The following is a 27,661-nucleotide window of genomic DNA, read 5'->3' as shown; positions in this document are numbered from 1 at the left end:
GGATGCAAACAGAAGTACCGTGATGTTGTTTCAAATGTCTATAAGAAACCAATTTATACAACCGTATACTTCTTTGACTGATATGTGTCTCTTGTTCAGTGTCTGCTAGGTTAACATTGTGACTTTAAACATGGTCGTTGTTAACAATTTGACTACTGGACGTGTCCGTGTGGTTTCCATAGCATTATTAAATAGCATATGCTTCATGTGAAAAACAATACTGAAAGCTAAAGGAGAACGTTTATTCAAAGAAGTGGAAATCATTGAATCACAGTTGGAATTGTTGACTCTTAATAAAGTGATCAAATACCGCATTTACTCATACAAAATATACAGATACTTCATAAAATACACAGCAAACATGTTAATTGAAACGCTGTAAGATTTTAAGCAAAACACGTTTATCAAGGATTGTCAGGTAACCGCCTTGGAACGGTCAGTAAAATGTAATTTTACTGGGGGGTTAAACCAGTTTACGTGCACAAACCTCACTCTTATCCCAACAATCCTAAATAAAGAAAAAAACGAAAAAGGGAAATCTTATCACAGAATGCTTAAACTTGGGAAACTTAACAATAAAACAAATAATAATAACTTATAGGTAAACACCAAGTACATCAATGGTTAGAGATCCCAAACTCTATCTGCAGGAGGAATACAATTCAGAGCACCTAATGCAAAAACTTTTCAAAAATACGATGCAGTCATTGTTTGAAACAATGATCATCACACACAGTCTGTCTTATAAAATAAAAGTTTTAAAACTGTGTGAATAATAATAAAATAATAAAAAGCATCATTGTACTAAAACTGGGAACAAATAAAGAAAACATTATTAAAAATAAAAGCGAGATATATTAGCTTATCTTTTCTTCCAAATGATTACCTATGTAAAATACTTGAAGAAAATGACGTCACATGCCAAAACACTCCGAGCCAGCTAAAGAAGGTTTTAAAGATAACATGAATAAACAAAAAAATCACAAAATCAATGGTCTGAAAGCTTAGTTATGTAAGGATGCTATATTCAACACTATATTTGTTTTAGGAATTCATAACCAAAAACTAGAAGGCAAGTACTCTTCAAAGTATTGCCTTTATATCCATGGTTTAAATAAAATCCAAGTAATTCTTTGAGTCTATCTGTCCAACTACCAAATATGAAATGTGTCTACAATGATACATAATCGATAATTGTCCTTAATACTTTTCATCTACAATCATTGCCGAACTTATACTAAAACGTGTTAACTGGATGATATTTATATATTGTTGCGTTATTAGAATAACTTGATCATGACGATTTATGCAAAAAGCTACAGAATCATGCTCAGTAGCAAAAAGTTTAAAAATAAACCCGGTTTAATGGCAATGGGCAAACGACAAAGACATAGAACACAAATTCACAAACAAGAAACATAGAACAACACAAAACTCTACAAACTGCACAGTGCATAAATACTATATATATATATATATATATATATATATATATATATAATTGGTATGTTTATCAATTGTTAGGTACCGCCTTGGAACGGTCAGTAAAATGTAAATTTACTGGGGGTTTAAACCAGTTTAAAGCATTCTCGAGGTTAACATATGCACATTATATTATCAAAACAACAATGAAAGGGCAACAACTGCGAGTATAAAATGCGTCGATGCCAAGCGGTTCTCGGCAGAAGCTATTGGACCATCAATGTTTCCATATAATCGGTAACGTTCCATCCACAGCTCCTTATCGCACGAATCGATTGCAGCAAAGAAGGATATGACTTCGTTTCTTGTGGATTCTTCACTTAGGTACCGAGTTCTCAACATCTTTTCTACGTCTCCAATGAAGCAGGGTTGTTCCTTGAGGGTTCTAACGTAATCAAGACATTCCTCCCGGCAAACAAATGGTGTGCATTTTTCTGCGACTGCTTCGTTCATGGCCACAGTGACGGGGTCTCTGTAATTAAAAGATAATACCTTACATTAGGTTATCATGTCTGAATGATTAGCGTATTTTCAACATTTTGACATCCATGGCAATAATCCTTGAATATTTGAAACACTGATATTTTGTTTGGTGTCAGGTATGTAATGCCTAAGCTTCTGATTTTATTTTTGCAAGAATCCTCACCAATGGGGATTTTTGCCTTATGTAGTTTATGCCACGTCTATGTTCTTCTACATGCTGCATGCTATCAAAGTAGTTTAGTTCTCAATGACTGTTCTCTAGTACTAGTAATAAACCATAACACCGTTGTTATTTCTTGTTGTAAACACATCAAAAGTAAATGCGTTTTAGTGCTGAAAAAAGTATTTGTCTTTTAAACCAATTGATTATGTACGCTAACAAAGTTGACAATATAAGAACTATGTGCTGTTGTATGCTAAGAAAGTTGAAAATATTAAAACCATATTGTACGTTATATGATAGAAAATTAAAAGTATTAACTTCGTTACAAAACGATTCACAAGATATGGATGACGTTAACAAACCCAGTCTGAGCAATAACATTTAATAAAAACCATGCCGAAACGCGCTCAGAATAGCAAGGTGAAGGTCACAGTACGATAATGGCGTAAGAGTTTATTGTAGAAAATGCTTATAATATCCCAAAAATGTTCCTTTATATTTCATATTCAGGATAACTTATACTTTGTAATTTTCAATTTTAGGCGTACGTTTATCAACTACATTTAAATGTCTTATATGATTGTGTTCTTTTTATTTTCTTTGTTCCTTTTTTTACTTGTTAAGTTAATGTTGTGCTTACACTACCATAATATTATAGTTTCGCAAACCCTCTTGCAACTTTTCGAAATCAAGTAAACACCACGTTATGCGTTAGAAGTCCGTAAGGATAACATTGATCGATTGTAGAATTTGAAACCTAACCTGAATAGTCAATACTTGATTTAGACTGGCGCTATCAGTTCATGTTTCATCAGTTCATAAGCTTCCCTATAACTATGCTAGACAGTGGCGGTTCTACCGGGGGGGGGGGAGCAAAGATGGCCCGTGACCCCCCCCCCCCCTGTGTGATAAATGTATCAGGTGGACGAGTGGTTAACGACTTAGTCTGTTAATCCGTTGTCCCTTGTTCGATTCCCCAAACCGAAAAAAATAAAATATCATTTCTGTTTTTTGAAAGGTTTATCTTAGATCAGTAAATGCTATATTTTAATTCAAGTGATCTGCCAAACATTATTGACAGTGAAGACAAATGTTAATTTCATGTAATTATATTATTAAAATAATGCATTCAAAAAAAGTTTGATATGTTTATAATTAGTTGTGCCCCCCCCCCCCCCCATTTAGAAAGTCCTGGAGCCCTTTATTTCTCTTTGTCGAACTACCTGCATATCATTTCCGTACTAATATTCCTTTCCGACGAACTCATAACACTGAATACGAACACCGAACTATGAACAAAATACGGGGGACGTACCAAAATTATCAGAAATATATTGACTTTTTTTATTCCCAGTTTCATGAAAGAGATAATGACGCTCATTGTCAACGATGATTTGTGAATGTAGGCAATGATATTGGCGGTGTCCAGAAAAATACTGTTGCTGTTGTTCATTAATTGGTCTTTGTATTTCGTGCGATGTGCTGTCGATCACTCCAACTATCAGGTCTAAATCCCAAAAGCCCATTCGAGAGCGCCACTCATCTAAAGACGGTCATTTAACCAAAGGAACTAAAAGATGTTCGAAGAATGGACCAAATAAACCACGTGCCGCCCAACCTGCACCAATGAACGCTGCTCCACCACGAACCGCCCAACCTGCACCCATGATCGCCGCTCAACCGCGTGCCGCCCAGCTTGCGCCAATGGACGCCGCTCCACCGCATGCAAGCCAACCTGCACCCATGAACGCCGCTCCACCACATGCAGTCCAGCATGCGCCTCTGAACGCCGATCCACCACGTGCCGTCCAGCCTGCGCCCGTGAAGCCGCTCAAGAACGTGTCAACCATCAGAACGCCGCTCCCCGGTTACATTAATACATAATGATACATGCTTATAATTGATCTGATAAAACATGTTTGCTTTAATATTTTTTTGTGTACAGACTGCCGTCAAAATGTACTAGTGGATGCGTTTTACTCGTTTCTATAAGATTTTTTCCCGTGGTGTTCTGACATCCCTTGCAATGACATGCTGCTGATTCTGCTGCTGCTGCTGGTGCTGCTGCTGGTGCTGCTGCTGCTGCTGCTGATGATGAGGACGAGGATGAGGATGATGAGGATGATAAATATGATGATGATAACGATAATAAATATGATGATGATAACGGTAATAGCAATGAGATAAAAAAAGTCAGTAACTTCGATTATGTTGAGAAAATCCCTGTATTTTGTTCATAGTACGCTGATCGTGTTCATTGTCCGGAGTTCGTCGGAAAGGTCTATTATAGTACATCTTTGAAACAGTATTGATATGTATGAAGTTACGAAACACGACATTCAATATTGTCTCAAGTGTGTGGTTCATTAAGCACTTACGCTGGATTTAACATCTTTCCAAAATCACACCCTCTTATGACATTTCCGTTCATCAAAATTTCACAAAAATCAAGTCCCCACTCTGATACACACCCTGAAATGAATACAAGATGATACATTATAACATTTCGTTTTGGCTTATATGAAAGATAAGTGTAAGTTGGTATTAGTCACATTCGAATACAATCTTTTTTATAGAAAGCAGAACTGGCGACTTTACTGGAACGCTATTAAAAATGCATCAGCTGGTTATTATGCGCTCGACTACGAAAGAAGTGTTAAAAATTTGTAACTATTCGAACTATTTTTAAAACATTGAACCATTCCTGTTAACCCTTCGGTCAACAGGGTTTACACAATCTCCGTTAGCTTGAGCCTTCGGTTTTAGTAGACCGTTACTGATTTGCAATGTGACAAGAGTGATTAAAACGTTCACCACGTGTATAGGAAACAAGACAACGTAGTAATGAATAATATATAACTAATATCAACAATGTACTTGATGCAATCAACAACAAGCCCTGTTACCAAAATATCTACTTTGATATTGTTTACGGCAGCGTAGATAAAAATTAAATTACAAACGGACATTTGTTAATAATTGTGAACAATCTTGAAACACGCATTCTGATAGTACGTGAGGAGATGAATATGTTTGTAACCTAACGTAGACTCCGTGCATAGAAGTGACGACATGACAGAAGACATTGTTTCATCTTTATTAATAACAAAAAAACAACATAAACTGTCAATAGCTGACAATCTCAGCAGCCAAAATATTTACTCTGATATTATTTATAGGAATATGGAACAAAAGACAAATAACAAACGTAGCATAGCGTTATGAACTATTGTAAACTGTCTTGCAACACACATTACTCACATTCTGACAGTAAGTTTTCCTTAGGGTAGTATATAAAGATGGCAAAACACATTTCATCTTGCGTCCCTTCGCCATAGTTGACTGTTTTTGTTTTGTCAAGCGATTGCCATACACATGTTGTGTGGAGTTCGTCTCCTGGTCGAACGGTTATAGGATTTTTATATCTGTACAAATAGATTAGTAATATGGCGTTCTATCACATACAATACCTTGTTTCCAGTAAAAATAACAATATAACTGCATATGCTTGTAAGCAATTTAACTTGAAGAAACAATCATCGGGTAATTGGTTATATCTCAGCAAGTCATTTTTTATTTCTACTTCCTTTTTATGATTAAGATATTTTTAAAATAAAGAAGTTAATTTTCATTTTTAATCATCAGAATAGAACATTTTCTCTTGATTTCGTGAAAAAAATCTTAAAACATTCCTCACTTACTAAATTTGATATACAATGACGTATTGATATGAAATAAATTATGACGTCATCAAACTGGGGCAGACGTCATCATGAGAAAGAACTTGTTACAAGAATAGTGTTTATGCTGTGATTCTTACTGGATACAATTTTTATTATTTCGTATACGACACGTTATAGTCAAGTGAAAATAAACTTACATATTCTTGATAGATAAAAATTCATTTCTTTTTAAACTTATTACTATTGTTTAGGTGATACGGAACAGTTTGATTTATTTTCACTCGAATCTTTATAATTTGGTGCGAAAACGCGCTGATTGTTTATATGAAATCGGATTTAAGTCGGTTGGTTTCGTGAGAAGAAACCAGAAGTGCTTTCAGTAAGGCGAGAGTTAACAAAACGCTTGCAAACGTTTTGTATCCCTGTTGCAACGCCGTAAATAAACTTCCAGCGGGGAACCAAACAGCAAACGTTCGCCGTATACATGTTTACTGAACGAATGGCAGTACTTTTTGTTCTTTTATTGGATGAGGTCAAAAAAAACCATAACCTCTTAGATGAGCGGACATCTATGACATGAGTCTCGTCGTATCAAAGATAGCCTAAATATATAATCCACCGTTCATGTTTAGTATCAGAATACCTTGAATAAGAACGAAGATTGTGTTCAACTTAAAATAAACTTTTCATTCGGGAATGCTTAGCTTAGATCCGTACTAATAAAACGCACATGAAACCGCATTACACTCACTTATAAACCACAGGACTGTTGTAGTCATAGTGGTCATCTTTTGCTAGGTACTGTATACGCCGTCCATTTCGATTCAGCTCTGTGATTTGTGCCTTTCCTGAAGTTAAACAAATCAGGTTTCAGACAAATGGTTCATTAAGTTATGTTTGATAACAAACCAAGTCTTAAACAAAGCTATTTCAGTCAAGATAAACTTGAACTTATAGTTCAACGCCCGACCTCACACTTTACCAACAAGAAATAAAGTGTGCTTTATTTGTTTATTTTTTAACATAAAAACTATTTTGAGTACTTCACGATCGAATTCAGAAATCAGCTGTTTGAATGTTCAAGAGAGTTTTTCGATATACTTTATTGGAATCAATTTATATATCAAATCAAATAAGTCTAAAAAGAAAAATGGGCAAACAAATGGTATACTTACCCATCAAATGCATGTGGTTAAATACCATTGTGACCTGAATATCTCCCATCATGATCTGATTGGTGCAATTGCCAGGACAGGTGCCCTGTTCCTCGTGTTCTATTTTACCCGGCGGAATGGCGATGTTATTCTGGCCAATTAATAACACTCCAGCATTGTTCGAGCGGAGATTCGGAGTGAGGTAAAGTTCGGAACCAGAACTATCTGTATAACCATCGACAAGGGAGGGGTTGTTCCAATGAAACTGAAATGGGAAACAGAATATATTTTGAGGTTTAAAAGCGTTGTTTCATTTAAACCTTATTGTATGAATGTATACGTAAAATGGTGTAGAGGTTAGAGTGAGGTAAAGTTCGTAACCAGAACTATCTTTATAACTGTCGACAAGGGAGTGCTCCAATGAAACTGAAATGGGAGTATATTTTAAGTGTGAAAAGCGTTGTTTTGTTTAAACCTTAGTGTCAATATGGGTACGTTCAATGGCGTTGTTCAAGTGAATCCGAAATTAATATATGTCATATGTGGTATAAAGGCAGTATTGTTTTCATACAAATGCTACAATTACAAGCATTTACACATTAACCATCAACACACAAAACCATTGCCAGGCGTTCTAGGTACTATTTACAATGTAGCTTTAGAAACCTTATGATACTCGTTTAGACCGAATTAGAGATGGCACAATGATGGTCCGTATGGATCTTCAGACATGAGTCAATGATTCTTTAATCAGATTACTGAGTACAGGGCTACACTTATCATTACTCTCAATAACCATTTTACATCGAGTCAATATTACTAACAATTTCAACTATATATATATATATATATATATATATATATATATATATATATATATATATATATATATATATATATATATATATATATATATATATAATCAAAGTTGAAAGTGTGCTGGTTTGTGTTTGTTTTTATGGGTTCTAATCTTATGTGTCTCTTGTTGTTTGTCTTTTCTCCATCCATGAACATTTCAACAAGTTCTATTTAGCAATTATTAGCACGTTCAGTATTATTTCAAGAATTAAGCTAGTTGCTTGTTAGACAATACACCTTAAGTAAATACCAGCATACACAACTGTCAAGGCAATTACCGAAGCAGCGTCAGCTTGATTTATATCCTAAGAAGATTGACGTTGCCAACGTCTACTAGCTACGCATATATCCCTCATATGGCATTGCCGTAATTGATCGTGTGTAATAATTCATTTTGGAATATAAATGATATTATTCGATTCTGGATCCAAGTCATTTTGTCAGTAAATATTTTAAAACTTTGGCAGTAAAAAAGCATACCTCCAAAACTGCATATTTCAGTCCCTTCTCTCCAGAAATCTGGAAACCCATGTTTTCGTCGAAGCACATCCCATTCCCGCCCGCTACCCATACACTTATCGCCTCCTCACAATATTTTATTTCATCCTCACAAACCCATGGCTTGTTGAGCTCTCTTGGCGCTGTGTCTGTAGAGAATATATTAGCAAAATCTTTTATTTATTATTTATTTATTGTATATATTAATCTAAAGTTTTGTAAATGATTGGTCTGATTTTCCCAGCTTTCTGTCCCGAAAGTGTACTAATATTTATATGAAAACCTTCAGAAACTAGTCCAGTAGGAAAACTTAAACATAAGCCCCGTTGAATGGCACAGGGACAACCCCAAGGACATAGAACACAAAAACAAACCAATCACAAACCAGAAACAACAAACAACACAAAACTCGTAAAAACCATCGTTATTAACGACGCAACAGATTCAGTTAATATGTTATCAAAATAAGTAGTCATATGTTAGACTGGAAGCAGCGGTTCTCATAAGTTTCTTTTCTTCAATTTGAAAAGCTTATTAAAATTTCTTCCGAATTCGCTTTCATACAGTGTTCTGTAAAAATATTTCTTGTTTTACAATTTGTATACATTAAAGCAAACAAAAATCAAATGCAATCGAACCGGCACGTCAGATAGATTCTGTATGGAATATATTTAGGGGTAACAAAAATTACTCATTCCAGCACATCCGTATACGATGATATGGTGCATGACTTCACTGTTGGCGATGATTGGGTTTGAGGCGATCAGATGGTAGGGCTTATCAGATGGGAATTCAAAGGCCATACACATGTATGTGGTTTCCTGGGCAGGGACTGGCGTTTCTGGGAACCGTACTTCGAACTTGATGGGGTCTGTTTAGTAAATACAATGTTAATGTAATGTACATGTATATCCTGGACTAAATCAAACTTGCAGTTGCATAACTCTGTTTTAACGGATGATACACAATCTTTAAATTATCTTATTTCATATCTATTTATACAACTTAATGAATGGTAATTTAATACATTGACCCATATACATGTATATGGTTAAAAAAAATCAGTAAGAATGAAAAACGCATAAACAGCCACATCTGAATATATAGAAAAAGGTGCGCAACACTTCTTAACTTTGAGTCTGATTCTACATTGTTTTCATTGCTCAAAACTCCTTCTGTTTGTATGGAAGGGCCGTCAAATTTTCAAGTATTGCCACAGCCTTTAAACGAGCAACTCATTATTTGCCCACATACACCTCAAAATAGCAACTAAACTCTACCTTCTGTGTGTATGGGAGGGCAATCAAACTCTCCGGTATTTCCACAGTCTACAAACGAGTTCCTTCCTGAACACGTGCTACTCGTCATGGGCTCACACACACCTGAGAAAAACAACTAAACGTAGAAGTCCAGGTAAAAATCAAGGCGATTTAGGAAAATATACAGACATAAAATTGTTCATAAATAAACAAACATTCTCAAAACAATTTTCATGATTTTAAATATCAAGTAGCTCATGTGTGTGATCAAAATAACTTATAAGCATTTGTCAAAAACCATTTTTAGAATTACACTTAATTGAAAACAGGGCATATTTTCCATTGATATCACTGTAATGCAATACCTTTCAAAATAATTTATCACAAAGTAATTAACAGTCACAAAAAAGTTATCAACAACATAACAACAGCACCACCAACAACAAAAACATGAATAAAAACAACAACACCAACAACAACATCAATATCAATAACAGCAAAATTTATTTGGTATACCGGCGAGTTTTTATATCCAACAACCAAGGAAGAGTATCATATTATACATGAGGGATCCGAATGTTGTTTAGGAATGCTATGCTTCTAACACAATATTTATTAACACAAGTCTAATCGGTCATCTTAATAATCTACGGAGAGTTTGATTGTTATAAATTATGAATAGTTGAGCTATTAAATACCACTTAATATTATGGGGTTCCTAAGGTTTTACCTGGGTGTGAAAGACCGGTAGTGACTGTCGGGGTCTGTCCTTGGCTCCATGAACAGTCAGGATCTCCCAGCTCTTCTCCGTTCGTCCGTCCATCACCATCTGAATCCATTCCGCAGATTGTAGAGTTCCAAACCTATACAAGTATCAACAAAAAGAGATTTAAGGAATAAAATGTATCAATTGCTCAAATGCTGGCAAGGTCGGGTAGTAGTATCACAAGCGATGCAACTCATAAAGATATTTAATGTGGTTTAAACCGTGTCTCTTTTCTTGTGACTTTGTGTGTCTATGGTTTAGTGATTGTAAAATTTTGATCATTTCCCTTAAATAAATAAACTCATGCTAAATGTTTGGCATCCGGACTTGTCTGTATGGTGTACCATAGTTCAATAATGCTAATCTAAAGTTGTGTTCCTTATTGATTTTTTTGATGAACAGATTGCTGATTATATATTGTGTTATTGTTTGTGTGTCATAGGCATTTATTTGTCACGTACAAGATCTTAACACTGAATCATGCATGCTACGGTGCATAATAGAATGCAACCATTAAGTTGTATATAATATTAGGCTTAATTAAAATTATTTAATTTACGATCCTGGAACAGTTTATTAATACATTATGTTTATCACTTTCTTTGGCACGATGTTACGCAATATTGTGGTTTTAAGTGATGTGGTGGAATCGAAGTATCCGGGGAAAGTCCACTTTTTGTGCGTAAAAGGGGTTTCGGTCGTTTGGATATTAAAATGTCCATAGTGGAGGTCTCATTGTTATGCTGATATTGATAGTAGATGCACTGAATCTGAATGAAGTCTGCATGTACTATACCTATTTATATTTACCTTTCCGTTTGCATCAAAATCCATTCCAAAGGGATTTCTAGCCCCTCCTCCCGCCTTGTTCTCGTGCCCGACCCCTTCCCACATTCGAGAAGAGTTGCACGGATGTGGTACGCTGTCACCATTCGGTATTCCTGCTTTAAAACTTTGGTAGGCGTGCACAGAAGTGAGCAACATACAAGCTGCTGGTAACCACCTGCAAAAATGACTATTATTGGATTTTCCCAAATGCTACCCAGTTTTCAACATTCAAAACGACTTTGAACGATATTTATGAAATCTTTGAGTCCAAAGAGAGACTACAAATTCTGTATACGGCAAGTGATGAAACAAATAATATGCCTTCAGGCCATTCATAAAATATTGTTCGTTTGCGGTGCTCCGACCTACTCACCGAAATTAGCCCCGACCCGATCTTTTTTTATCGCTAGCGCTGCCGTTTTTTATTTGTTCTCATTTCGTTTCTTTGGGCCAACTTTATCTTTGGGCCAATTTTGCGTTCGGTCCTTTTTGCTTACATTCAGGAATTTTCGTACGCATTCAAAATCAAAATGGCAGCCTCCGTTACGGAGGATATAACATTTTCTGTAAGTGTGAATATTGTAAGAAGAAAAGGCGACTTCGGTCGTTAAAAATGCCATACGAAAATCCAGAATAACAGACATATGGTTTGATGTATTTGACATTACGACGGAGGGGATCGATGTTGATGAAAATGTTGTAAAAAACTTCAAAGAAAATGCCAAAGTCATCATCGAAACCAAGTGATTGTCAGGTTTTTAACGCAGACATGATTTATGACATGATAAGGATACTAACAGACTTTTACAGTTCATTAAGATATGTTACAATACAAGTGAATAATCTTGTCCCCGTAGAAGCTTGCCCAGGTGAACCTATGCTGTGTCAACCAGCTAATGCATTTGGCGTTCTGATGTCAGGTTCACACGGAAGAAAGAAGCCACCGATATAACAGTTTGATAAACCACGGTTCACTGGTATTTTATGAATTTGTTAGGGCTCATATCTGACAGACTAGTTTGGTTGATTTGTTTTAACATCCAAAGCACTGTCATCTGAGAGTCATCGGCACACAATGCAATTGATGGTGCATGTACACCTTTGTTCATTAGAGCTTTATAACATATTTTATGTTTCGAAACATATTTACTTTTTCAAGTCTGTAATTTCTCCACTTTAAAACCCTAAAGCTGGAATCAGTGCCAAGAGTCAGAAATATAAATGTCTGAAATGTTTAGAATTAATCCCAAAACACTCTTGTTTAGTATGTTAAGAATAAGTGGTTCCCTCTTGAACAGTCCGAAAACATTTTTGCATGTTTATTAAATATTTATAATGGATATTGTTTATTTCACGACTTTAATATCAGATGTTTCAATATTTTGTAAACATTTCAGTCAAGGATATGCTTTACAATGACTTTGTGGAGAAGGAAGATGCCTCTTACCCAGCATCACTAGCATCATTGTTGCCATTGGGGTTCTGATATGGTAGTGCTAAGTATTAAATTTAATACAAACTTCAATAAAAATATTATAAACAGCGTTGAATCAACAACATTTTATATCAAACAATTATAAAGTATTTAATGTGGTTTAGCCTGAGAAAAGTTAAGCTAAATTTGTTTTAAAACTTTAATGTTTTTCAGATTTGCCAAGTACACAATGAGTTTAAGAGGAAACGTAAGACTGCTCCTCAGATAACGTATGCACCGCTGAATCGACATGCGGATTTATTATTTAGACTGAGCACATTAAGCACTGCAAGGGCCTGTGGAGATTTTGCACAGCAGTTAGAAGGCTTAGCCGTATCTCTACAGACATAAGCAGCATATCTAGTAAACGGTAATGATAAGCATAAGGTCAGGCAATCTCTGTCTCACCCTGTCCGGCAATATGGGGATCATCCAAAATGTCATGTACCAGTAAAACCATGTTATGGAAAATTAGACCAAGTAATTATTGAATGTGATGAATATATCCCAGTATTTTTTATGAACATTTACACACCAGTGAAATCTTCAAAGACAAGAATCAAAGAAGAAGGTTTTTGATGGTATATCTCTGACTAACAGTGTTGATGTGCTGTAATTTGACCCCGGTGCTGGGTTGGGAAAAGGTTGTGTTTTTATGGCGTGTTCATGAGGATCGATCCCCAACAAAAATGTTCAAGTACTGATTAATTGGATCGATTAATAATTGGTAAACGCACAGAAGTCATTATAAAGTCATCGTATATCACCAAAACTTATAATTCTTACACAAAATTAGGTAAACAGCTATATTTGTTCGGCATTCAATGTGACCACGGACAAAATTAACAAACGTGAAGGCAGGGAATCGAACTAAGGTAAGAGTGCAGTAATTACTTCAAGTGACCTTATCACTGCGACAATGTCAAACAATTTCAAGGCAAATGTTCAAAAACAAAATAATGAACGTAAAAAATATTAACAAAGTTTGCCTCTACATAGATTCTTACTATCGAAAAGCCTTTCCTCTGTTAAAACCATTAAGCCACGTACGTTTAACATTAAATGGAAATTAATGAAATATTTAAAAAATATTTTTTCAAGCTATTTTAATTTCAAACGCCTAAACTTATCCGATACATATTTTAAAACTAGAAAGTATCTTTAGTGGACTTAAATATTGATGTGAAATTATAAAAAAAATACGTGTTTAGTTTTGATCAAGGGGAAGTAACTACAATATATTTTAAGTAGTTCTTAAAGTTGATATTTTCACACTTTATTTTGCAGTGAAAATCTCAAATTGATACTTTCACTGACGTTATTTCACTGATAAACCTTCATATTTCGTCGAAAAACATAAAAGAATACGTTCTTCTTCTTAAGTAAAGCCAGATATTTCACGCGTTTTCATGATGCGTTTTGTTACCCTCCCATGTTATCTATGAATGTAAATGCGTAATTACGCTAATGATTATATGACTATTCATTACTGCGCTATTTTAGCAGCTACTCATGCATAACCCAACATCGTTGCTATAGGCGCAGATAAATAATGTAGATTAGGTTCTAATAACGCTGGGGTCGATACGCCCGCGTGCGTATTAATATTTAAATGTTAAAAATGTGATTTCGATCTACCGATGGTAAATTCCGAATAACGGCTATAAAGATATTTCATGTATTGACTTATAGACCACATGCATTGCAATATAAATATGAGTTGTTTAATGAATTTTGGACTTTTTAAGGTGAATCTCCTTAAATGGCCATATCATCTGTATATAACATTATAATTAATAAAATATCAACATTATACAGTTGCTGCATGGGCATTTGTGTAACAGTCAAAACTGTTGTCCCGAGGTGGAGGGGATGACTTCTGAAATGTGTTCCCGAAGTTGAGGGGATGATTTCTGAACTGTTGTCCCGAGCTGGAGGGGATGACTTCTGAACTGTTGTCTCGAGGCCGAAATTCCGAGGGCAACAGATCAGAAAGTCATCCCCGACATCGAGGGGCAACAAGTCAAGTCAAGGGGAAACAAGTCAAGTCAAGTCAAGTCAATATTTGCTTATTGTTGGATTCCATATATTATATTTGAAACATAAGCTATGTACAGCTTTTTACCGACAATTGACTGTTACACAAATTCCAATGCATTAACTGTTTTATTACCTGATAATATATTTTGTTTAAACACGTAAGAGACAAGTACTTTTCTAAAACAAATATATTGAAGTGTCACATATTGATTTCAATTGCAAAACCAACACCGGAAATTCACGTGTTTAAACCATATGCAGTTTTTTTAAGAATCTTGGTAAAACCAATGACGTACCTATGACGTATCCTCACGCGCGGATAACAGTTCATATTATTTACCGGTCAACAGTTCGAAACATTGTAAAGTTAATAACTAATTTGAATAACTTTGATATAGGGCACCGAGTAATAATATATAGTAGTGTAATCTTCACTTTAGTTTGTTTCTTATAAACTTTTCTTCAATTTCTGTCATTTTCAGCTGAATTTAGCAGTTTTTCCTCCCTTTCCGAATGAAGCATTTGTAATATTCGTTCGTGATAACCGTCCCATAATGACACCAGTTCTATTTTAATTAAACTACAGAAAACAACGGACCCGCAACACTGCGAATGTTAGTTGTAAATTTATAACGTCATTGAAGACAGGCAATGTCGTAATCACCCCTGAACGAAATTGATCACGTAAGGTACTACTCCATTGATGTTTAATATCCACGAATTTATCATGACTGGTTAAGAAATTATTACACTACAAAAAAAATGTATAGGAGAGTGTTCACTCTATTCATAAAAAAACACCGAAAGTAAACTCATATATCAATGAAAAGTTACATTCATGACTCAATACGTAATGAGGGAAGATCCGTTATTAGAATAAAAGGTGTTAACATTACCGATTTTACCATTAATAATACGCATGCATGAAGATTTACAAAGATCAAGCAATTTAACCCCATGGCTAGTATGAACCCTATCTAAAGAGGGATAGTGAGGAGCATAGTACAGTGTTAATATTATAATGTACAATAAAATCACATTTCTATTCTACTATTTAAGTCACCAGAAATGGACACTTTACCATATTCTGAATGATAAGAAAAAATATTATTTTCTAAAATTTCAATAGGGTAATTTATACAGATGAAGCATTACTATATAAATAAGCTGCACATGCATATATATTATCGTAATTGTTTAAACAAATTGAATTCCGTTTGAAATAAATAGCGATACTGTTATGCTGTAAAATTTCGAGTACTTTTGTGTAATGAAGTTTTACGAAATGTCATTAATACTTTTCATGTTTCATAATTTTAGAATATTTTGTCTGTTAGAAACACATTCCTGGTGCTTAAAGTGAATTTTGATAGCCAAATTATTTCATGACATTTATTACTCTATCCAAACATAGTTGTCAAACTTTATATTATAGTATACACAGCGTATAGCATTTTTATTATCAATTAGTCTGTGGAATTATTTTTCTTGACAACCTATCACTACGCTAAAGATTGTTGCGAAACTTTAGATTGTAATATAAACAGAATGCCCGGCTTAACTGATAATTGAGTCAGACAATGACATTTTTAGGGCCCAGCCGCTAGTGTCCCCTGCGTCTGGATTAATTGTCTCAATTTCATTGGCCATGTATTGGCATGACTTTTTGTAACATCCTTTGTCATTGGATGATGATAGTTTTGGCAATTCTCTAAAAGTTGTGTCTTTCCTCGCTCGAGTCACTTTTACTGTTGACTTCGAAGTGTTTCATCTCATAATAAAACGAGGAAATAGACACATTTCTTGATCCTTTTTAGGTAAGAATTTTGCTTATTTGTGTAAGGTTGTTCTATCTTTTTTAATGATTAACAGTTGTATTTGAGACTTAAATGTTTCCGTTTTAGAAACATGCTATAAAGTTATTTCAATGATATTGTATTAAGTATTTAAAGATAATTTAGAATGGAAAATCAGTCTTGATATGTTTATAAATGTATTCATACATTCCTTATAATTATCATGTACTGACTATGTATAACTGATTTATGTAAGAAGCATATTATTGTCTATGGCTTATACACCCAAGTCACATCTAAGCGCTGTACACTTTTCGGTCATTCTTTTGGCTCCATTGTTAGCTTTTCGTTAGATAGTTAACTTAGTCGTTCTATGATCAGGAAGCGATTGAGAAAAAAGCAGAAATTTGTCAGTGAAAAAGTTTTAAGCTTATCTGATTCTTTTAAGACAGCAAAAGATGTTGACATGTATGTATATTGCTTCTTTGTATACTTTTGAAACCAACGAACTCAGAAATTGATGTGAGACTTTGCAATGCATTGTTGGTTCATCTAATTGCTAATTGTCAATCAAGATTAATTTGTAATTTAAGAGAAGCTTATTATTTGACAATATTGAAATCATTATTATTCTGTATTATGAAATGTTGTTAATACTTATGATACATGTATATGTACTTCACTTTTACTGTTGACTTCGAAGTGTTTCATCTCATAATAAAACGAGGAAATAGACACATTTCTTGATCCTTTTTAGATCTCGGGAAGGAGTCATTAAGAGTCGTCCACGCGGCACAAAAATACCAACCCAGCTTCTACAAGCGTTCCTATGCTGAATTTGTCTGTAAAAGTATGAGAAATATATCCATTTAAATTGATATGACTTGATAAATTTGTCCATTTTTCATATAAGAGAAATTAACAAAAATGTCATACAAAATTCTAACCTTAGCAAACGCCGATCATCCATATCGAATATGAATAAGGCACTGCTTTGGACGGGCTTTGAATGTCAATGCCGTACAATTTTTCCTAGGTTAACAATTGTTAAAGACACAACTGATTTTATAGGACATACCACGACTATGACTATGACAAATTAGATCATTTAGCTGCAGCACAGGTAAGGTAACGGCAAAACAAAAGAAATTGGATATTTTAATGGTTAAAAAACTCATAAAGACAAACACAATAAATATACTAATTATCACAATACTGAATATCATACAAGCACTTAATAGTTCAAAATAATGATTCCTACTTTAAACATAACAAGGTAACTAAAACAGATTGAGTTTACTTAAAATTAAGTATCACAAACTCAACAATTATCTGACAATCAACCTGTACCTAACTATTTTAATATTTAAATCAGCATTGTGTATATTTTAGATTTTTAAGCTTCTGCAAATAACCAAGAAAAATGGTTTTATCCCCTCAGCAGTTTGAAATGAACATAAATCCCCTGTAGGTGACGCTGTTAACGCCATTCAATCATTGAATATAACAATGTATGCAGAAAGTATGAACACATTTTATTATTTTAAGTATGAGACTTAAAACTGATTTATAAACATTGAACAACAATACATCTTTAACATTTAAAATAAATAAGATTAATCCATGAAAGATTAGTGATTTAAATTAATATTAAATATATGACATGTGATGATTGTTGGAAAGATTTTTCCAGCAAATCACATTTAAATCATGTGCTTGCTCGACATTTAATACTATTTTGCGAGCCTGTTTGACATTGTATTGATGTTAAATGACTGCAGATGCCTCGACGAGAGGCAAAATGCCAAAATTTGTCTTATACTTTTTAATTTTTGTTTTGTTACTATTTTTTCTTCTTATTTATTTCTTTATACAAAGTAGATCTCAGTCTCTCTGTTTTTAACGACGTGTTTTCTTAAATGTGATTTCGGTAGTAAGATGTTTTCTAAAAGGCCTGGCTTTTGGTAATGAATCCACATATCTCTTTTAAACTGACAAACCTATATGTACTAGGATATATGAGAAGGGCTTTCTTCTCGCAAGCTTATTGTCTGATATTGATTTAGGACGTTTTGACTATGTGTATTAGGAAAATGTATAATGAAAAAAGTAAGGCAGGGTCTTTTAGGAAATACTGTATATATCAATATTCGGACAACCTGGTGTTTAGTCCCTTTAGAGGGTTGTTTATTTATTCTTCAGTATCAGATCATGGATATCAGATTCTGTCTTACACATTATGTCATTATAACTTTTTGATGTCGGAAAATAGCTCATTGAGCTAATGCTTCTTCTAATCATTTACCCGACAGTAAATGAAGATACTTGTATTGGATGGTTGAAGCGTATAGGATGGAAAATTATGGGACATGTGTACGCACGTGCGTCCATGTATGGAAACATACTGTACTATTAGGTTTTGAAAAGGATAGTCTATGATTGAACGTATAAATAAGGTATAAAATAAAAAAAGTACATATACAGTATGATACGGAGAAATGATATTCATTTTTTGATAACAATAACTTTAATTAACCTTAACAAATCAGGCTCAACCATATTTAATCACTTCACTAAACGGCACATTCGTGGACTATACAAACGTATATAATTAGAGCTTATATTCGGAATCTTCCATTGGAAACAAATATATTCGGTTCTGTATTTATGGATCAACATTCAGACATTGTTTCTTCATACAGCCAGACACACCCTTGTTTATGCAAACGATAGATATTTTTGTTCAAATACTAGCATATGAATGCGTCATAATATTTCAAAGACTATTTGCACATGAGTGTGAGCCCTTTGTGTTCAAATTCGGTAAGCAGCAGAACAATTTTAAATACTCACAGCCTTCCTCATACTCAAGAGAAAACATTACAAAGGCGATGCACGAAAACAAATTAAAGGAATGAAAAAAGTAAAACATTATTTAAATTACTAAGGCCTTCAACTATGAATGGAGATGAGTCATAAATACCTTAAAGAAAATCTGCCGATATTTTATTACATTTAAGCACTGATCACATGTAAGGCCACAGGAACACAATTAGACGCTTATTATTAAGACATATTACAAATGTATTAAATACTTTGATTGCTAGACCCCGAAACTATTAATAAATGTATAAATGCTTTAAATGCTAGGCCCGAACTTCACTTCCTATTGATTTGGATGTTTAAACATAATCAATGCGTAAGTATGATAGATTTTTATTAAATGTGTATATTTAAGTTAGACTTTAACTATGACGACAAAAAAGTAAAACATAACTTGTTATGTTGTAAAACTGTGTTAAGTAATAGTTAGATGACATGAAGTGAATTCATAATGATTAAAAATGGGCGGAGTGAGCGTAGCGAACGAGTCCTTCTTAATCATTAAGAATTCACTTCGTGTCATCTAATTGACTAAGAATACATCCTCATTGGCTGATACATTATCGACGCAATATCTAACGCATGATGTGTATCGGGCGATTGGCAGTCGGCGGACCGAGCTATTTAAACAAGATTTCGACATTGATCCATGCATATTTTTCAATTTGGATAGGCATATGATCATAAACGACTGCCGCCTCAAACATGCTCATGCAATTTAATTATAGAGAGCGCATTGGTGTTATTTTCAGCATACACATAATACTTTTATTAAATATTGTCTATTTCCTCTTATAAATTTTCTTCTTCTGGAATCAACGTCAAATCATATTTGTTTGTGCGCAAATCAGTACAAACTTCGGGAGTGGGTAGTGAGACATTCTACAACAGCTAGAATGCGATGTTAACAAGCGATTGCTTTGTTATAAAATGTATAATACACCTTGTTTAAAATCAGGAATGTAAACAAACATTGCAGAAATTGTCATTGTTCTTCTCAAAAATCAATAAGTAGGTCATCGCTTGTCAATGCGAATAGATTTAAACAACTGAATGTTCCATAAGCATGATTGGTTTCATAAAGCTTTTGTTCACTTCAATGCAATCATATTTTGTCGGGCTTCCAAAAAATGTTTAAACAAGCTCGTTGGAAAAGAGAACAATTTAACAATGTTTCGAGTTTAAAACCTTATAGCTGAAAGAAAACTATTTCATCAGTTAATTCAATTAAAATATACTTATCACGAAAACGTGATTATTGTTTACATAAGATTTTATACTTTATTACGGCCTTGTGCATCTTGTATTTTTTAAAAACGAAAGTATTCGTGAACTATTGTTTCTCCTGGAGTACGGCTAAACTGGTATAACTTATATATTTTTAAACAATCTTAGAAAAAGGTTTGCTATCTATTAATTTAACCATGCGTTTTTGAAGGTAAAGTCTGTGTTAAAGAGTAGCAAATAGAACGCAATGATAAAAAAAAACTTGGTATACACATTTGGGACATCGATACATGGTAGAGGCACTAAGGCGGAAATACATAGTACGCATATTTTGTATGACGCGACATTGTACACAGACAAAGAGCAAGCCATTAGATATTCACTCAGAAATCAATACCAACTTAGATAAACTAGAATTGTTACACGTACTATAGACAACAGAACATGATGAACGAAAGTAGGGCGACGATACATTGCATTCGAACAAAGAAAAACGAGACATGGTAAACTCCATAAGGACAATTGAAAATGACCCAACCACCAAGGACAGTAAGACATTGTGCTTGCACTAGGGACAATGAGATATGGTCCATCCAATAAAAACAACGATGCACCTAGGACAACAATACATGAAACTAGTACTGGGAACATGCAGAAGGACGAGCAATACTTTGTAAAACAGAAGGATAGACGAGACTTGGTACAAAAACAGAAGGATCAACGAGGAGAACGCGATATGATGCGTATACTGAGAACAACGCGACCAGATATACACACTTAGGACAACGCAACATGAAACATACACTAAGAAAACCGCGACATGATGCGCATTCATGTACAAGTCATAATACGTACACTAAGGACAACGCAACAAGATACATACATTTCTGACACACGACAGGATGTATTCAATTTAACTAACGATATATGACACAAGCTCTAAGGAGAACAACACATAATAAGTATACACACAAGGTACAATACGACTTGAGGACCGCAATAACGAACACGAGAAATAAAACTAGCATTTATGACAATAATACATGATAACTGAATAGGAAACAACTAGACTTAGTATTCGCACTAAGTATAACTCGACTAACGATACACACACTTACTACAACGAGACATGATACTCGCTTCTAGGGAAACGAGACATGTTACACGCTTTTAGAACTACGAGGTACAACTGGTACTATGATACAAACGAAAACTAACATGTTATGTACACTGTGACCCCTGGTACTTTCAAACAGACCTGCACTACCATGATATGTAATACATAACCCTGGTACGTTCATGAAGACAAAAGCTACCACGTTATGTAATATATAACCCCTGGAACTTTCATACCGACGAGAACTCTTATGTTATGTTATATGTAACCCCAGAATCCCTTCTGTGGTATGCACATTGCTACACCTGGTAAATCCATGCTAGCGACCTCAAAATGGTATGTCTTGAACTTGAATACATACGACCACTTTGATGGTTTGCAAAATGTAACCCTAGGTACTTCCATTCAGGCGGTCACTACCATGTTTTGTAAGATGTTACACCTGGAACTTTAATACAGACAACCTCTTTCATGGTTTGCAAAATATTACCCTTGGTACGTTCATACAAAAGGCCAATAATATGGTATTTTACATCGTACCAATTGTACTTTCATACAGACGACCACTACCATGGTATGTTTAATGGTATTTATTGTACTTCATACAGACAGCCATGTTTGTAAACTGTTACTGTTTGTTCTTTCATACAAACGATCTTAGCCATTGTAAGTACAATGTTTCACATGGTACTTTCAAAGAAATGAACACTACAATCATTGTAAAAGTCCTGGCAAAATTGACAATATTTCAATATTAACTTGAAAGCAATTTTCTATGGTTGTTTAAATATTTAGACAAAATAGAGGAAACATGTTCACCCTTGCAATAACTTGCAAACCAACTATCCCATTTTTTTCTGAGGAATATAATTGCAACTGTTTTACGTTTTCACTTTTGGCTTCTAAAATTATCCGAGTTTGCATGTTCGACATTGTTTTCTTCGCTCAATATTTGTTTTCCTCGTAAGCATTTGTATCGGGTGTCAAAAGTCGGGATGAATTACCTTATAATGTTTGAATAAGTATGTCCGTTTGTGATCAACCTATAGTGGGCCATATCGGTCAGTGATAATCACCCTTTACTGAAGTTGGCCATATCTGTCTGTAATGTTCATCCCGTAGTTAAGGTGACCCTATTTGTCAGTGGTGATCACCCCCTACTGCAAGTGGCAATATCGCTCGGTGGTGATAACCCCTTACTCTAGGTGGCCATATCGGTCGGTGGTGATCAACCCTTACTGCAGGTGGCCATATCGGTCAGTGGTGAGCACCCCTTACTGTAGGTTGCCATATCAGTCGGTGGTGAGCAACCCTTACTGTTGGTGCCATATCAATCATTGGTGGCCACTCCTTACTGTAGGAGAACATTTCAGTCTGTAATGAACGCCACTTACTGTAATTGGTCATATTAGTCAGTAATTATCACCCCTTACTGTAGTGACCATACCAATAAGTGGAGATCATCCCTTACTGTAGGTGGCCATGTCGGTCATTGGTGATCACCATTACTGCAGATGGTCTTATAGGTCAGTGATTATCACCCTATATGGTAGCTTGCCATATCGTTCTTTGATCATCACCTCTTACTGCAGATAGTAATTATCACCCCTTACTGTAGTTGGCCATATTTGCCATAGATGAATACCCTTACTGTTGGTAGTCATATTTGTCAGTGATCACAATCTCTTACTGCAAATGGTCGTATTGCTCAGTGAAAATCACCCCTTACTTGACTTGGCCTTAAGGTTCAGTGGTGATCATCCTTTTCTGTAGGTTGCCATGGCCGTCTGTGATGAGTACCCTTTACTGTTGGTGGCCATCTTGGTAATTTATTATCACCTCTTACTGCATGTGGCCTTATCTGTCCGTAATGATCAGCCCTTACCGTAGGTGGCCGTACCAGTCTGTGATGTTCTGTATGTGGCCTTTATTGCCAGTGGTGATCCCACCTCACAATATGTGGTCATTTCGGTAAAAAGTGATAACACCATTTTTATAGGTGACCATATCAGTCAGTTGTGACTACCCGTTACTGTACGTGGTCATACACGTCAGTGATGCTCACCCCGAACTGTAATAGGCTATATCAGTCACATATGATAGCCCCTTAATATACGTGGCCATATCAGTCATTGATGCTCACCCTTTACTGAAAGTGGCCATATCGGCCATTGATACTCACCCCTTATTGTAAGAGGCTATTTCAGTCATTGATGATCACCTCTTATGCGTGGCCATATTGATGCTCACCCCTAACTAAAAGTGGCCATATCGGTCTTTGATGATCACCCTTAATATACGTGGCCATATCAGTCATTGACAATCACCTCTTACTGTAGGTGGCCATATCAGTCAGCAATGATCGCCTCTCATGGTAGGTTGTCATATCGGTCAGTGACGATTACCCCTTACTGTAGGGAGCCATATTGGTTACTGATTATCACTCCTTATTGTACATGGCCATATCGGTCATTGATGATCGCATAATACTGAAGGTGGTCATATCGTTCAGTGATGATCACCCCTTATTGTACATGGCCATATCGTTCATTGATGATAACATCTTACTTAAGGTGGCCATATCGGTAAGTTATGATCACCCCTTATTGTACATGGCCATATAAGTCAATGATAATTCACTACGTATTGTACTTAGCAATATTGGTCATTGATGATCAAATCTTAATTTGTGAACCATTTTTGAGCATATTTTACTTTTTAATTTGTAACCAAATGGTTTTCCATAGTGGAATGAATTGTATATTAAGAAGCTGCAACCCCGCTGTGACAAAATGATTCAAACATTTAAATAGTCTTATCCCTTATGGTATTTGTCTGCATTATTTTTTCTAGAGCATTCCTTTGTATATTTGTGGGGATGTCAGAAATTCATTTTAGTCATGGTTGACAGCTGGCGTCATGCAGTGTACCATGGTATCCAAGAAAACAGCCAACATGGTCGCCGTTCATTGAGATAATATCTTTTTAGTCTTTTTTATGGATGCTATATGTATTATATCTATTTTAAACAAGCATATATTGGTTTTTATGTTTTAAGTAAGTGTTATGTACATATTTCAAGTTTTCTAACATACTTCCCACTAAGGTCACTAATAGTCAATATCAAGGTCGATATTTGAACAAAAGTTCTTAAAAATCAGTTATTTTGACTGTAATATTTCAAAAAGATAGACTTAGTTACTTCAAGTCTTATAAAGTGGTCGAGGTCGATATTTGAACAAAAGTTCTTAAAAATCAGTTATTTTGACTGTAATATTTCAAAAAGATAGACTTAGTTACTTTAAGTCTTATAAAGTGGTCGACTTATATGAAATATAATCATGTTGATATCCAATTAGCCTACTTATTTTAATAATGGTTTTCAAATCGTCAAATAACAAAAGCCTAATCACAATGGGTTATTCAAAACATACAGCTGTATTCAAAGGTAAAGCCCTGTGCCTAAGCATGATTGGATCTGTAATTAATATTGATCTCTTCGTTCTAACAATGACTGCAATTTTCAATTGTGTTCAAGAGTTTTCCAAAGATACAACTAAAGATAAAATTATTCACAAAGTTAGAGGTTATGGAATGTTATGGAACATACTGTCGATTTGAATGTTACTTTAAATAAATATACCTCAATTTCAGACAGCTAACGAGACAGGATATTCGTGCTTGGGACAACGAGACTTGCTTTACATAATAAAGACATCGAGATATAATATTCACTATGGACAACGAGGCATTGTAAAAACATAGGGGCGAGACATGGTACACGCACATTAAACAACTAGTCACTTAAGAAATTGGGTTTGCCATGTAGACAAGAACTGTTTGCAAAAGGAGTGCATGCATGCCTCAATAATGAATAACTTATCTTTCCATTATCCGAAGGAAATCATTTCAGATTGATAGTAGTTTTGATAGAGTTCTATATAAGTCAATGGTCAGGTTCTGTTATAGAATGCAAACGTGGTATGTGGCTTTTGGTTTCAACCAAGGAGCAGATCAACGATTTGACATTAGAGGGGGTAACATAGGGGCGTTGGCTTTCGTCTTGCATCCCGTCCGTCAGAATCAAAATGTATTTAAGTTAAGGTGTTGGGGGAATGGCAATTTTTAGACAGAAATTGTGCATTTTGGGCGTATTTTATTTTTTTTCTCTTACATTGAAATATAAAGAAAACTTGGACGATTTTATTGAGTGCATCCTGTGTCCCACCAACCCCAATCTGGATCCGCTTGTGAACCCTTCTAGAACGCAATGGCTAAATTTAGTTTATTTGGTGGGAGCAATCAATTTTTCAATCATTTTTCACAAAAGTCTTTGAAGAATCACTTCTATGATAAAAGAGCTGATCAAGTGACTTTAGTGAAATTTATGCATTTAAACTATAAAAATATAAATAGTCATATCTATTATCTCAATATTTACATCATACCAGCAAACCTAAAGCTACAAGCGAGTGTATTTCAATGGCCATAGTATGATATATTTTATCCCTAGTACCTTTATAAAAACAACCACTACTATCGTATGTAAAATATTACCTTCAGTACTTTCATACAGACAACCACTTCCATGATATGTAAAATATTACCCGAAGTACTTTCATACAGATGACCATTAACTTGGTACTTAGTAAATTACCTTAAGCGCTTTCATAAAGACGAACATTACCATGGTATGTAAAATGTTACATGAAGAACTTTCATACAGACGACCACTAACATTGTAAATAAAATATTACCTGAAGTACTTTTATAAAGTAATTATGTGAAAAACTACAGAAACAAGCTCAGTAGCAAAATTTTAAAACATAAACCCGGTTTAATAGCACTGGGTAAACGCCAAATACATAGAAGAAATTAAGAAAAAAATCACAAACAAGAAACATGGAAGAACAGCACAAAACTCCACAACAGACCACCACTTCCATGGTATGTATTTTTTTTTATTACGTTAAGTACTTTCATACAGCCGACCACTTCCATGGTATGCAAAAATGTTACCCTTGGAACTTCTAAACTGTCAATGTCTACCACGAACGTAAAATGTTACCTTTGGTACTTGGTACTTCTAAACAGTTGCCGTCTACCACGAACATAAAATATTACCCTTGGTACATCTAAACAGTCGCCGTCTACCACGAACGTAAAATGTTACCTCAGAACCCCATACAAAAGACCATTAATATGGTATGTTAAATGTTACCCTTGGTACTTGCATACAGACCACCAGTGCTTAGCGGCTGCTACAGTGATCAAGACGGACGACGGATCACCGTAAACTGTACATGTAGGTGGCAATATCAGTCAGTGATGATCACCTCTTAATGTATGTGCCCCTGTTAGTCAGTGATGATCAAGCCTTACCGAAGATGGCAACATTGATCGGTAATGATCAACTCAACCGAAGGTGGCCATATTGGTCAATGATGATCACCCCATTCTGTAGGTAACCATATCGGTCGGTTAAGATCATCCTTTACTGTGGGTGGCCATATCAGTTTCGTAAGTCGCATCTTACCATAGTCGACTATATAATGCCTATCTGTAGTTGGCAACTCCAGAAGGAGAATTTTTAAGATGTTTGTACATAGTGTTTTAAGCACTTTCGGGGCGTACTAAAATAAACAACATCCTTGACCACCGATTTTATTATAAAATTAATTGTTAAAAATGAGTTAGTTCAATGTCTAAACACATTCGACTTTTTTCAATTTTAACTTTAAAAAGCAATGTCCAATGACTGTTTAAGTATTAATGCAAAATGGATGTAATATGTTAACACTTACATTTTCTTGACCACCATATTTTCCGTTTTCTTTCCTAGGAATATAATTTTAATCATTTTACGATTCCCCCCTTCTGTTTTTTATGTACTTGTAGACATGATTCACTGTGTTTTAAGTATGAGGTGTTCAATATCTATATTCATATC

General features: G+C 34.8%; 1 protein-coding gene across 1 annotated transcript; it reads right to left on the bottom strand.

Moving 5' to 3' along the window:
- Positions 1-228: 228 nt before the first annotated feature.
- LOC128222961 (uncharacterized) lies at positions 229-27,661 on the bottom strand. Its single transcript, XM_052932154.1, has 11 exons — positions 27,516-27,661; positions 11,157-11,349; positions 10,311-10,443; positions 9,602-9,703; positions 9,013-9,192; positions 8,304-8,470; positions 6,987-7,230; positions 6,563-6,659; positions 5,390-5,553; positions 4,507-4,600; positions 229-1,954 (listed from the first exon to the last, which is right to left on the bottom strand). The coding sequence occupies exons 1-11, from the start codon at positions 27,569-27,571 to the stop codon at positions 1,618-1,620; spliced, it is 1,767 nt and encodes a 588-aa protein (XP_052788114.1). The 5' UTR covers positions 27,572-27,661; the 3' UTR covers positions 229-1,617.

This window comes from Mya arenaria, chromosome 17 (genome assembly GCF_026914265.1).
Source record: "Mya arenaria isolate MELC-2E11 chromosome 17, ASM2691426v1".
In the NCBI taxonomy this organism is placed as follows: domain Eukaryota; kingdom Metazoa; phylum Mollusca; class Bivalvia; order Myida; family Myidae; genus Mya; species Mya arenaria.
This window is presented reverse-complemented; position numbering and strand designations above follow the sequence as displayed.

Coding starts and splice junctions, on each gene's coding strand:
- LOC128222961 (XM_052932154.1), bottom strand. CDS start 27,571: ATGATTAAAATTATATTCCTAGGAAAGAAAACGGAAAATATGGTGGTC. Junction 9,193..9,601: donor CCCTCCCATACACACAGAAG/GTAGAGTTTAGT, acceptor TTTACTAAACAG/ACCCCATCAAGTTCGAAGTA. Junction 4,601..5,389: donor GGAAAACTTACTGTCAGAAT/GTGAGTAATGTG, acceptor TATTCATTTCAG/GGTGTGTATCAGAGTGGGGA.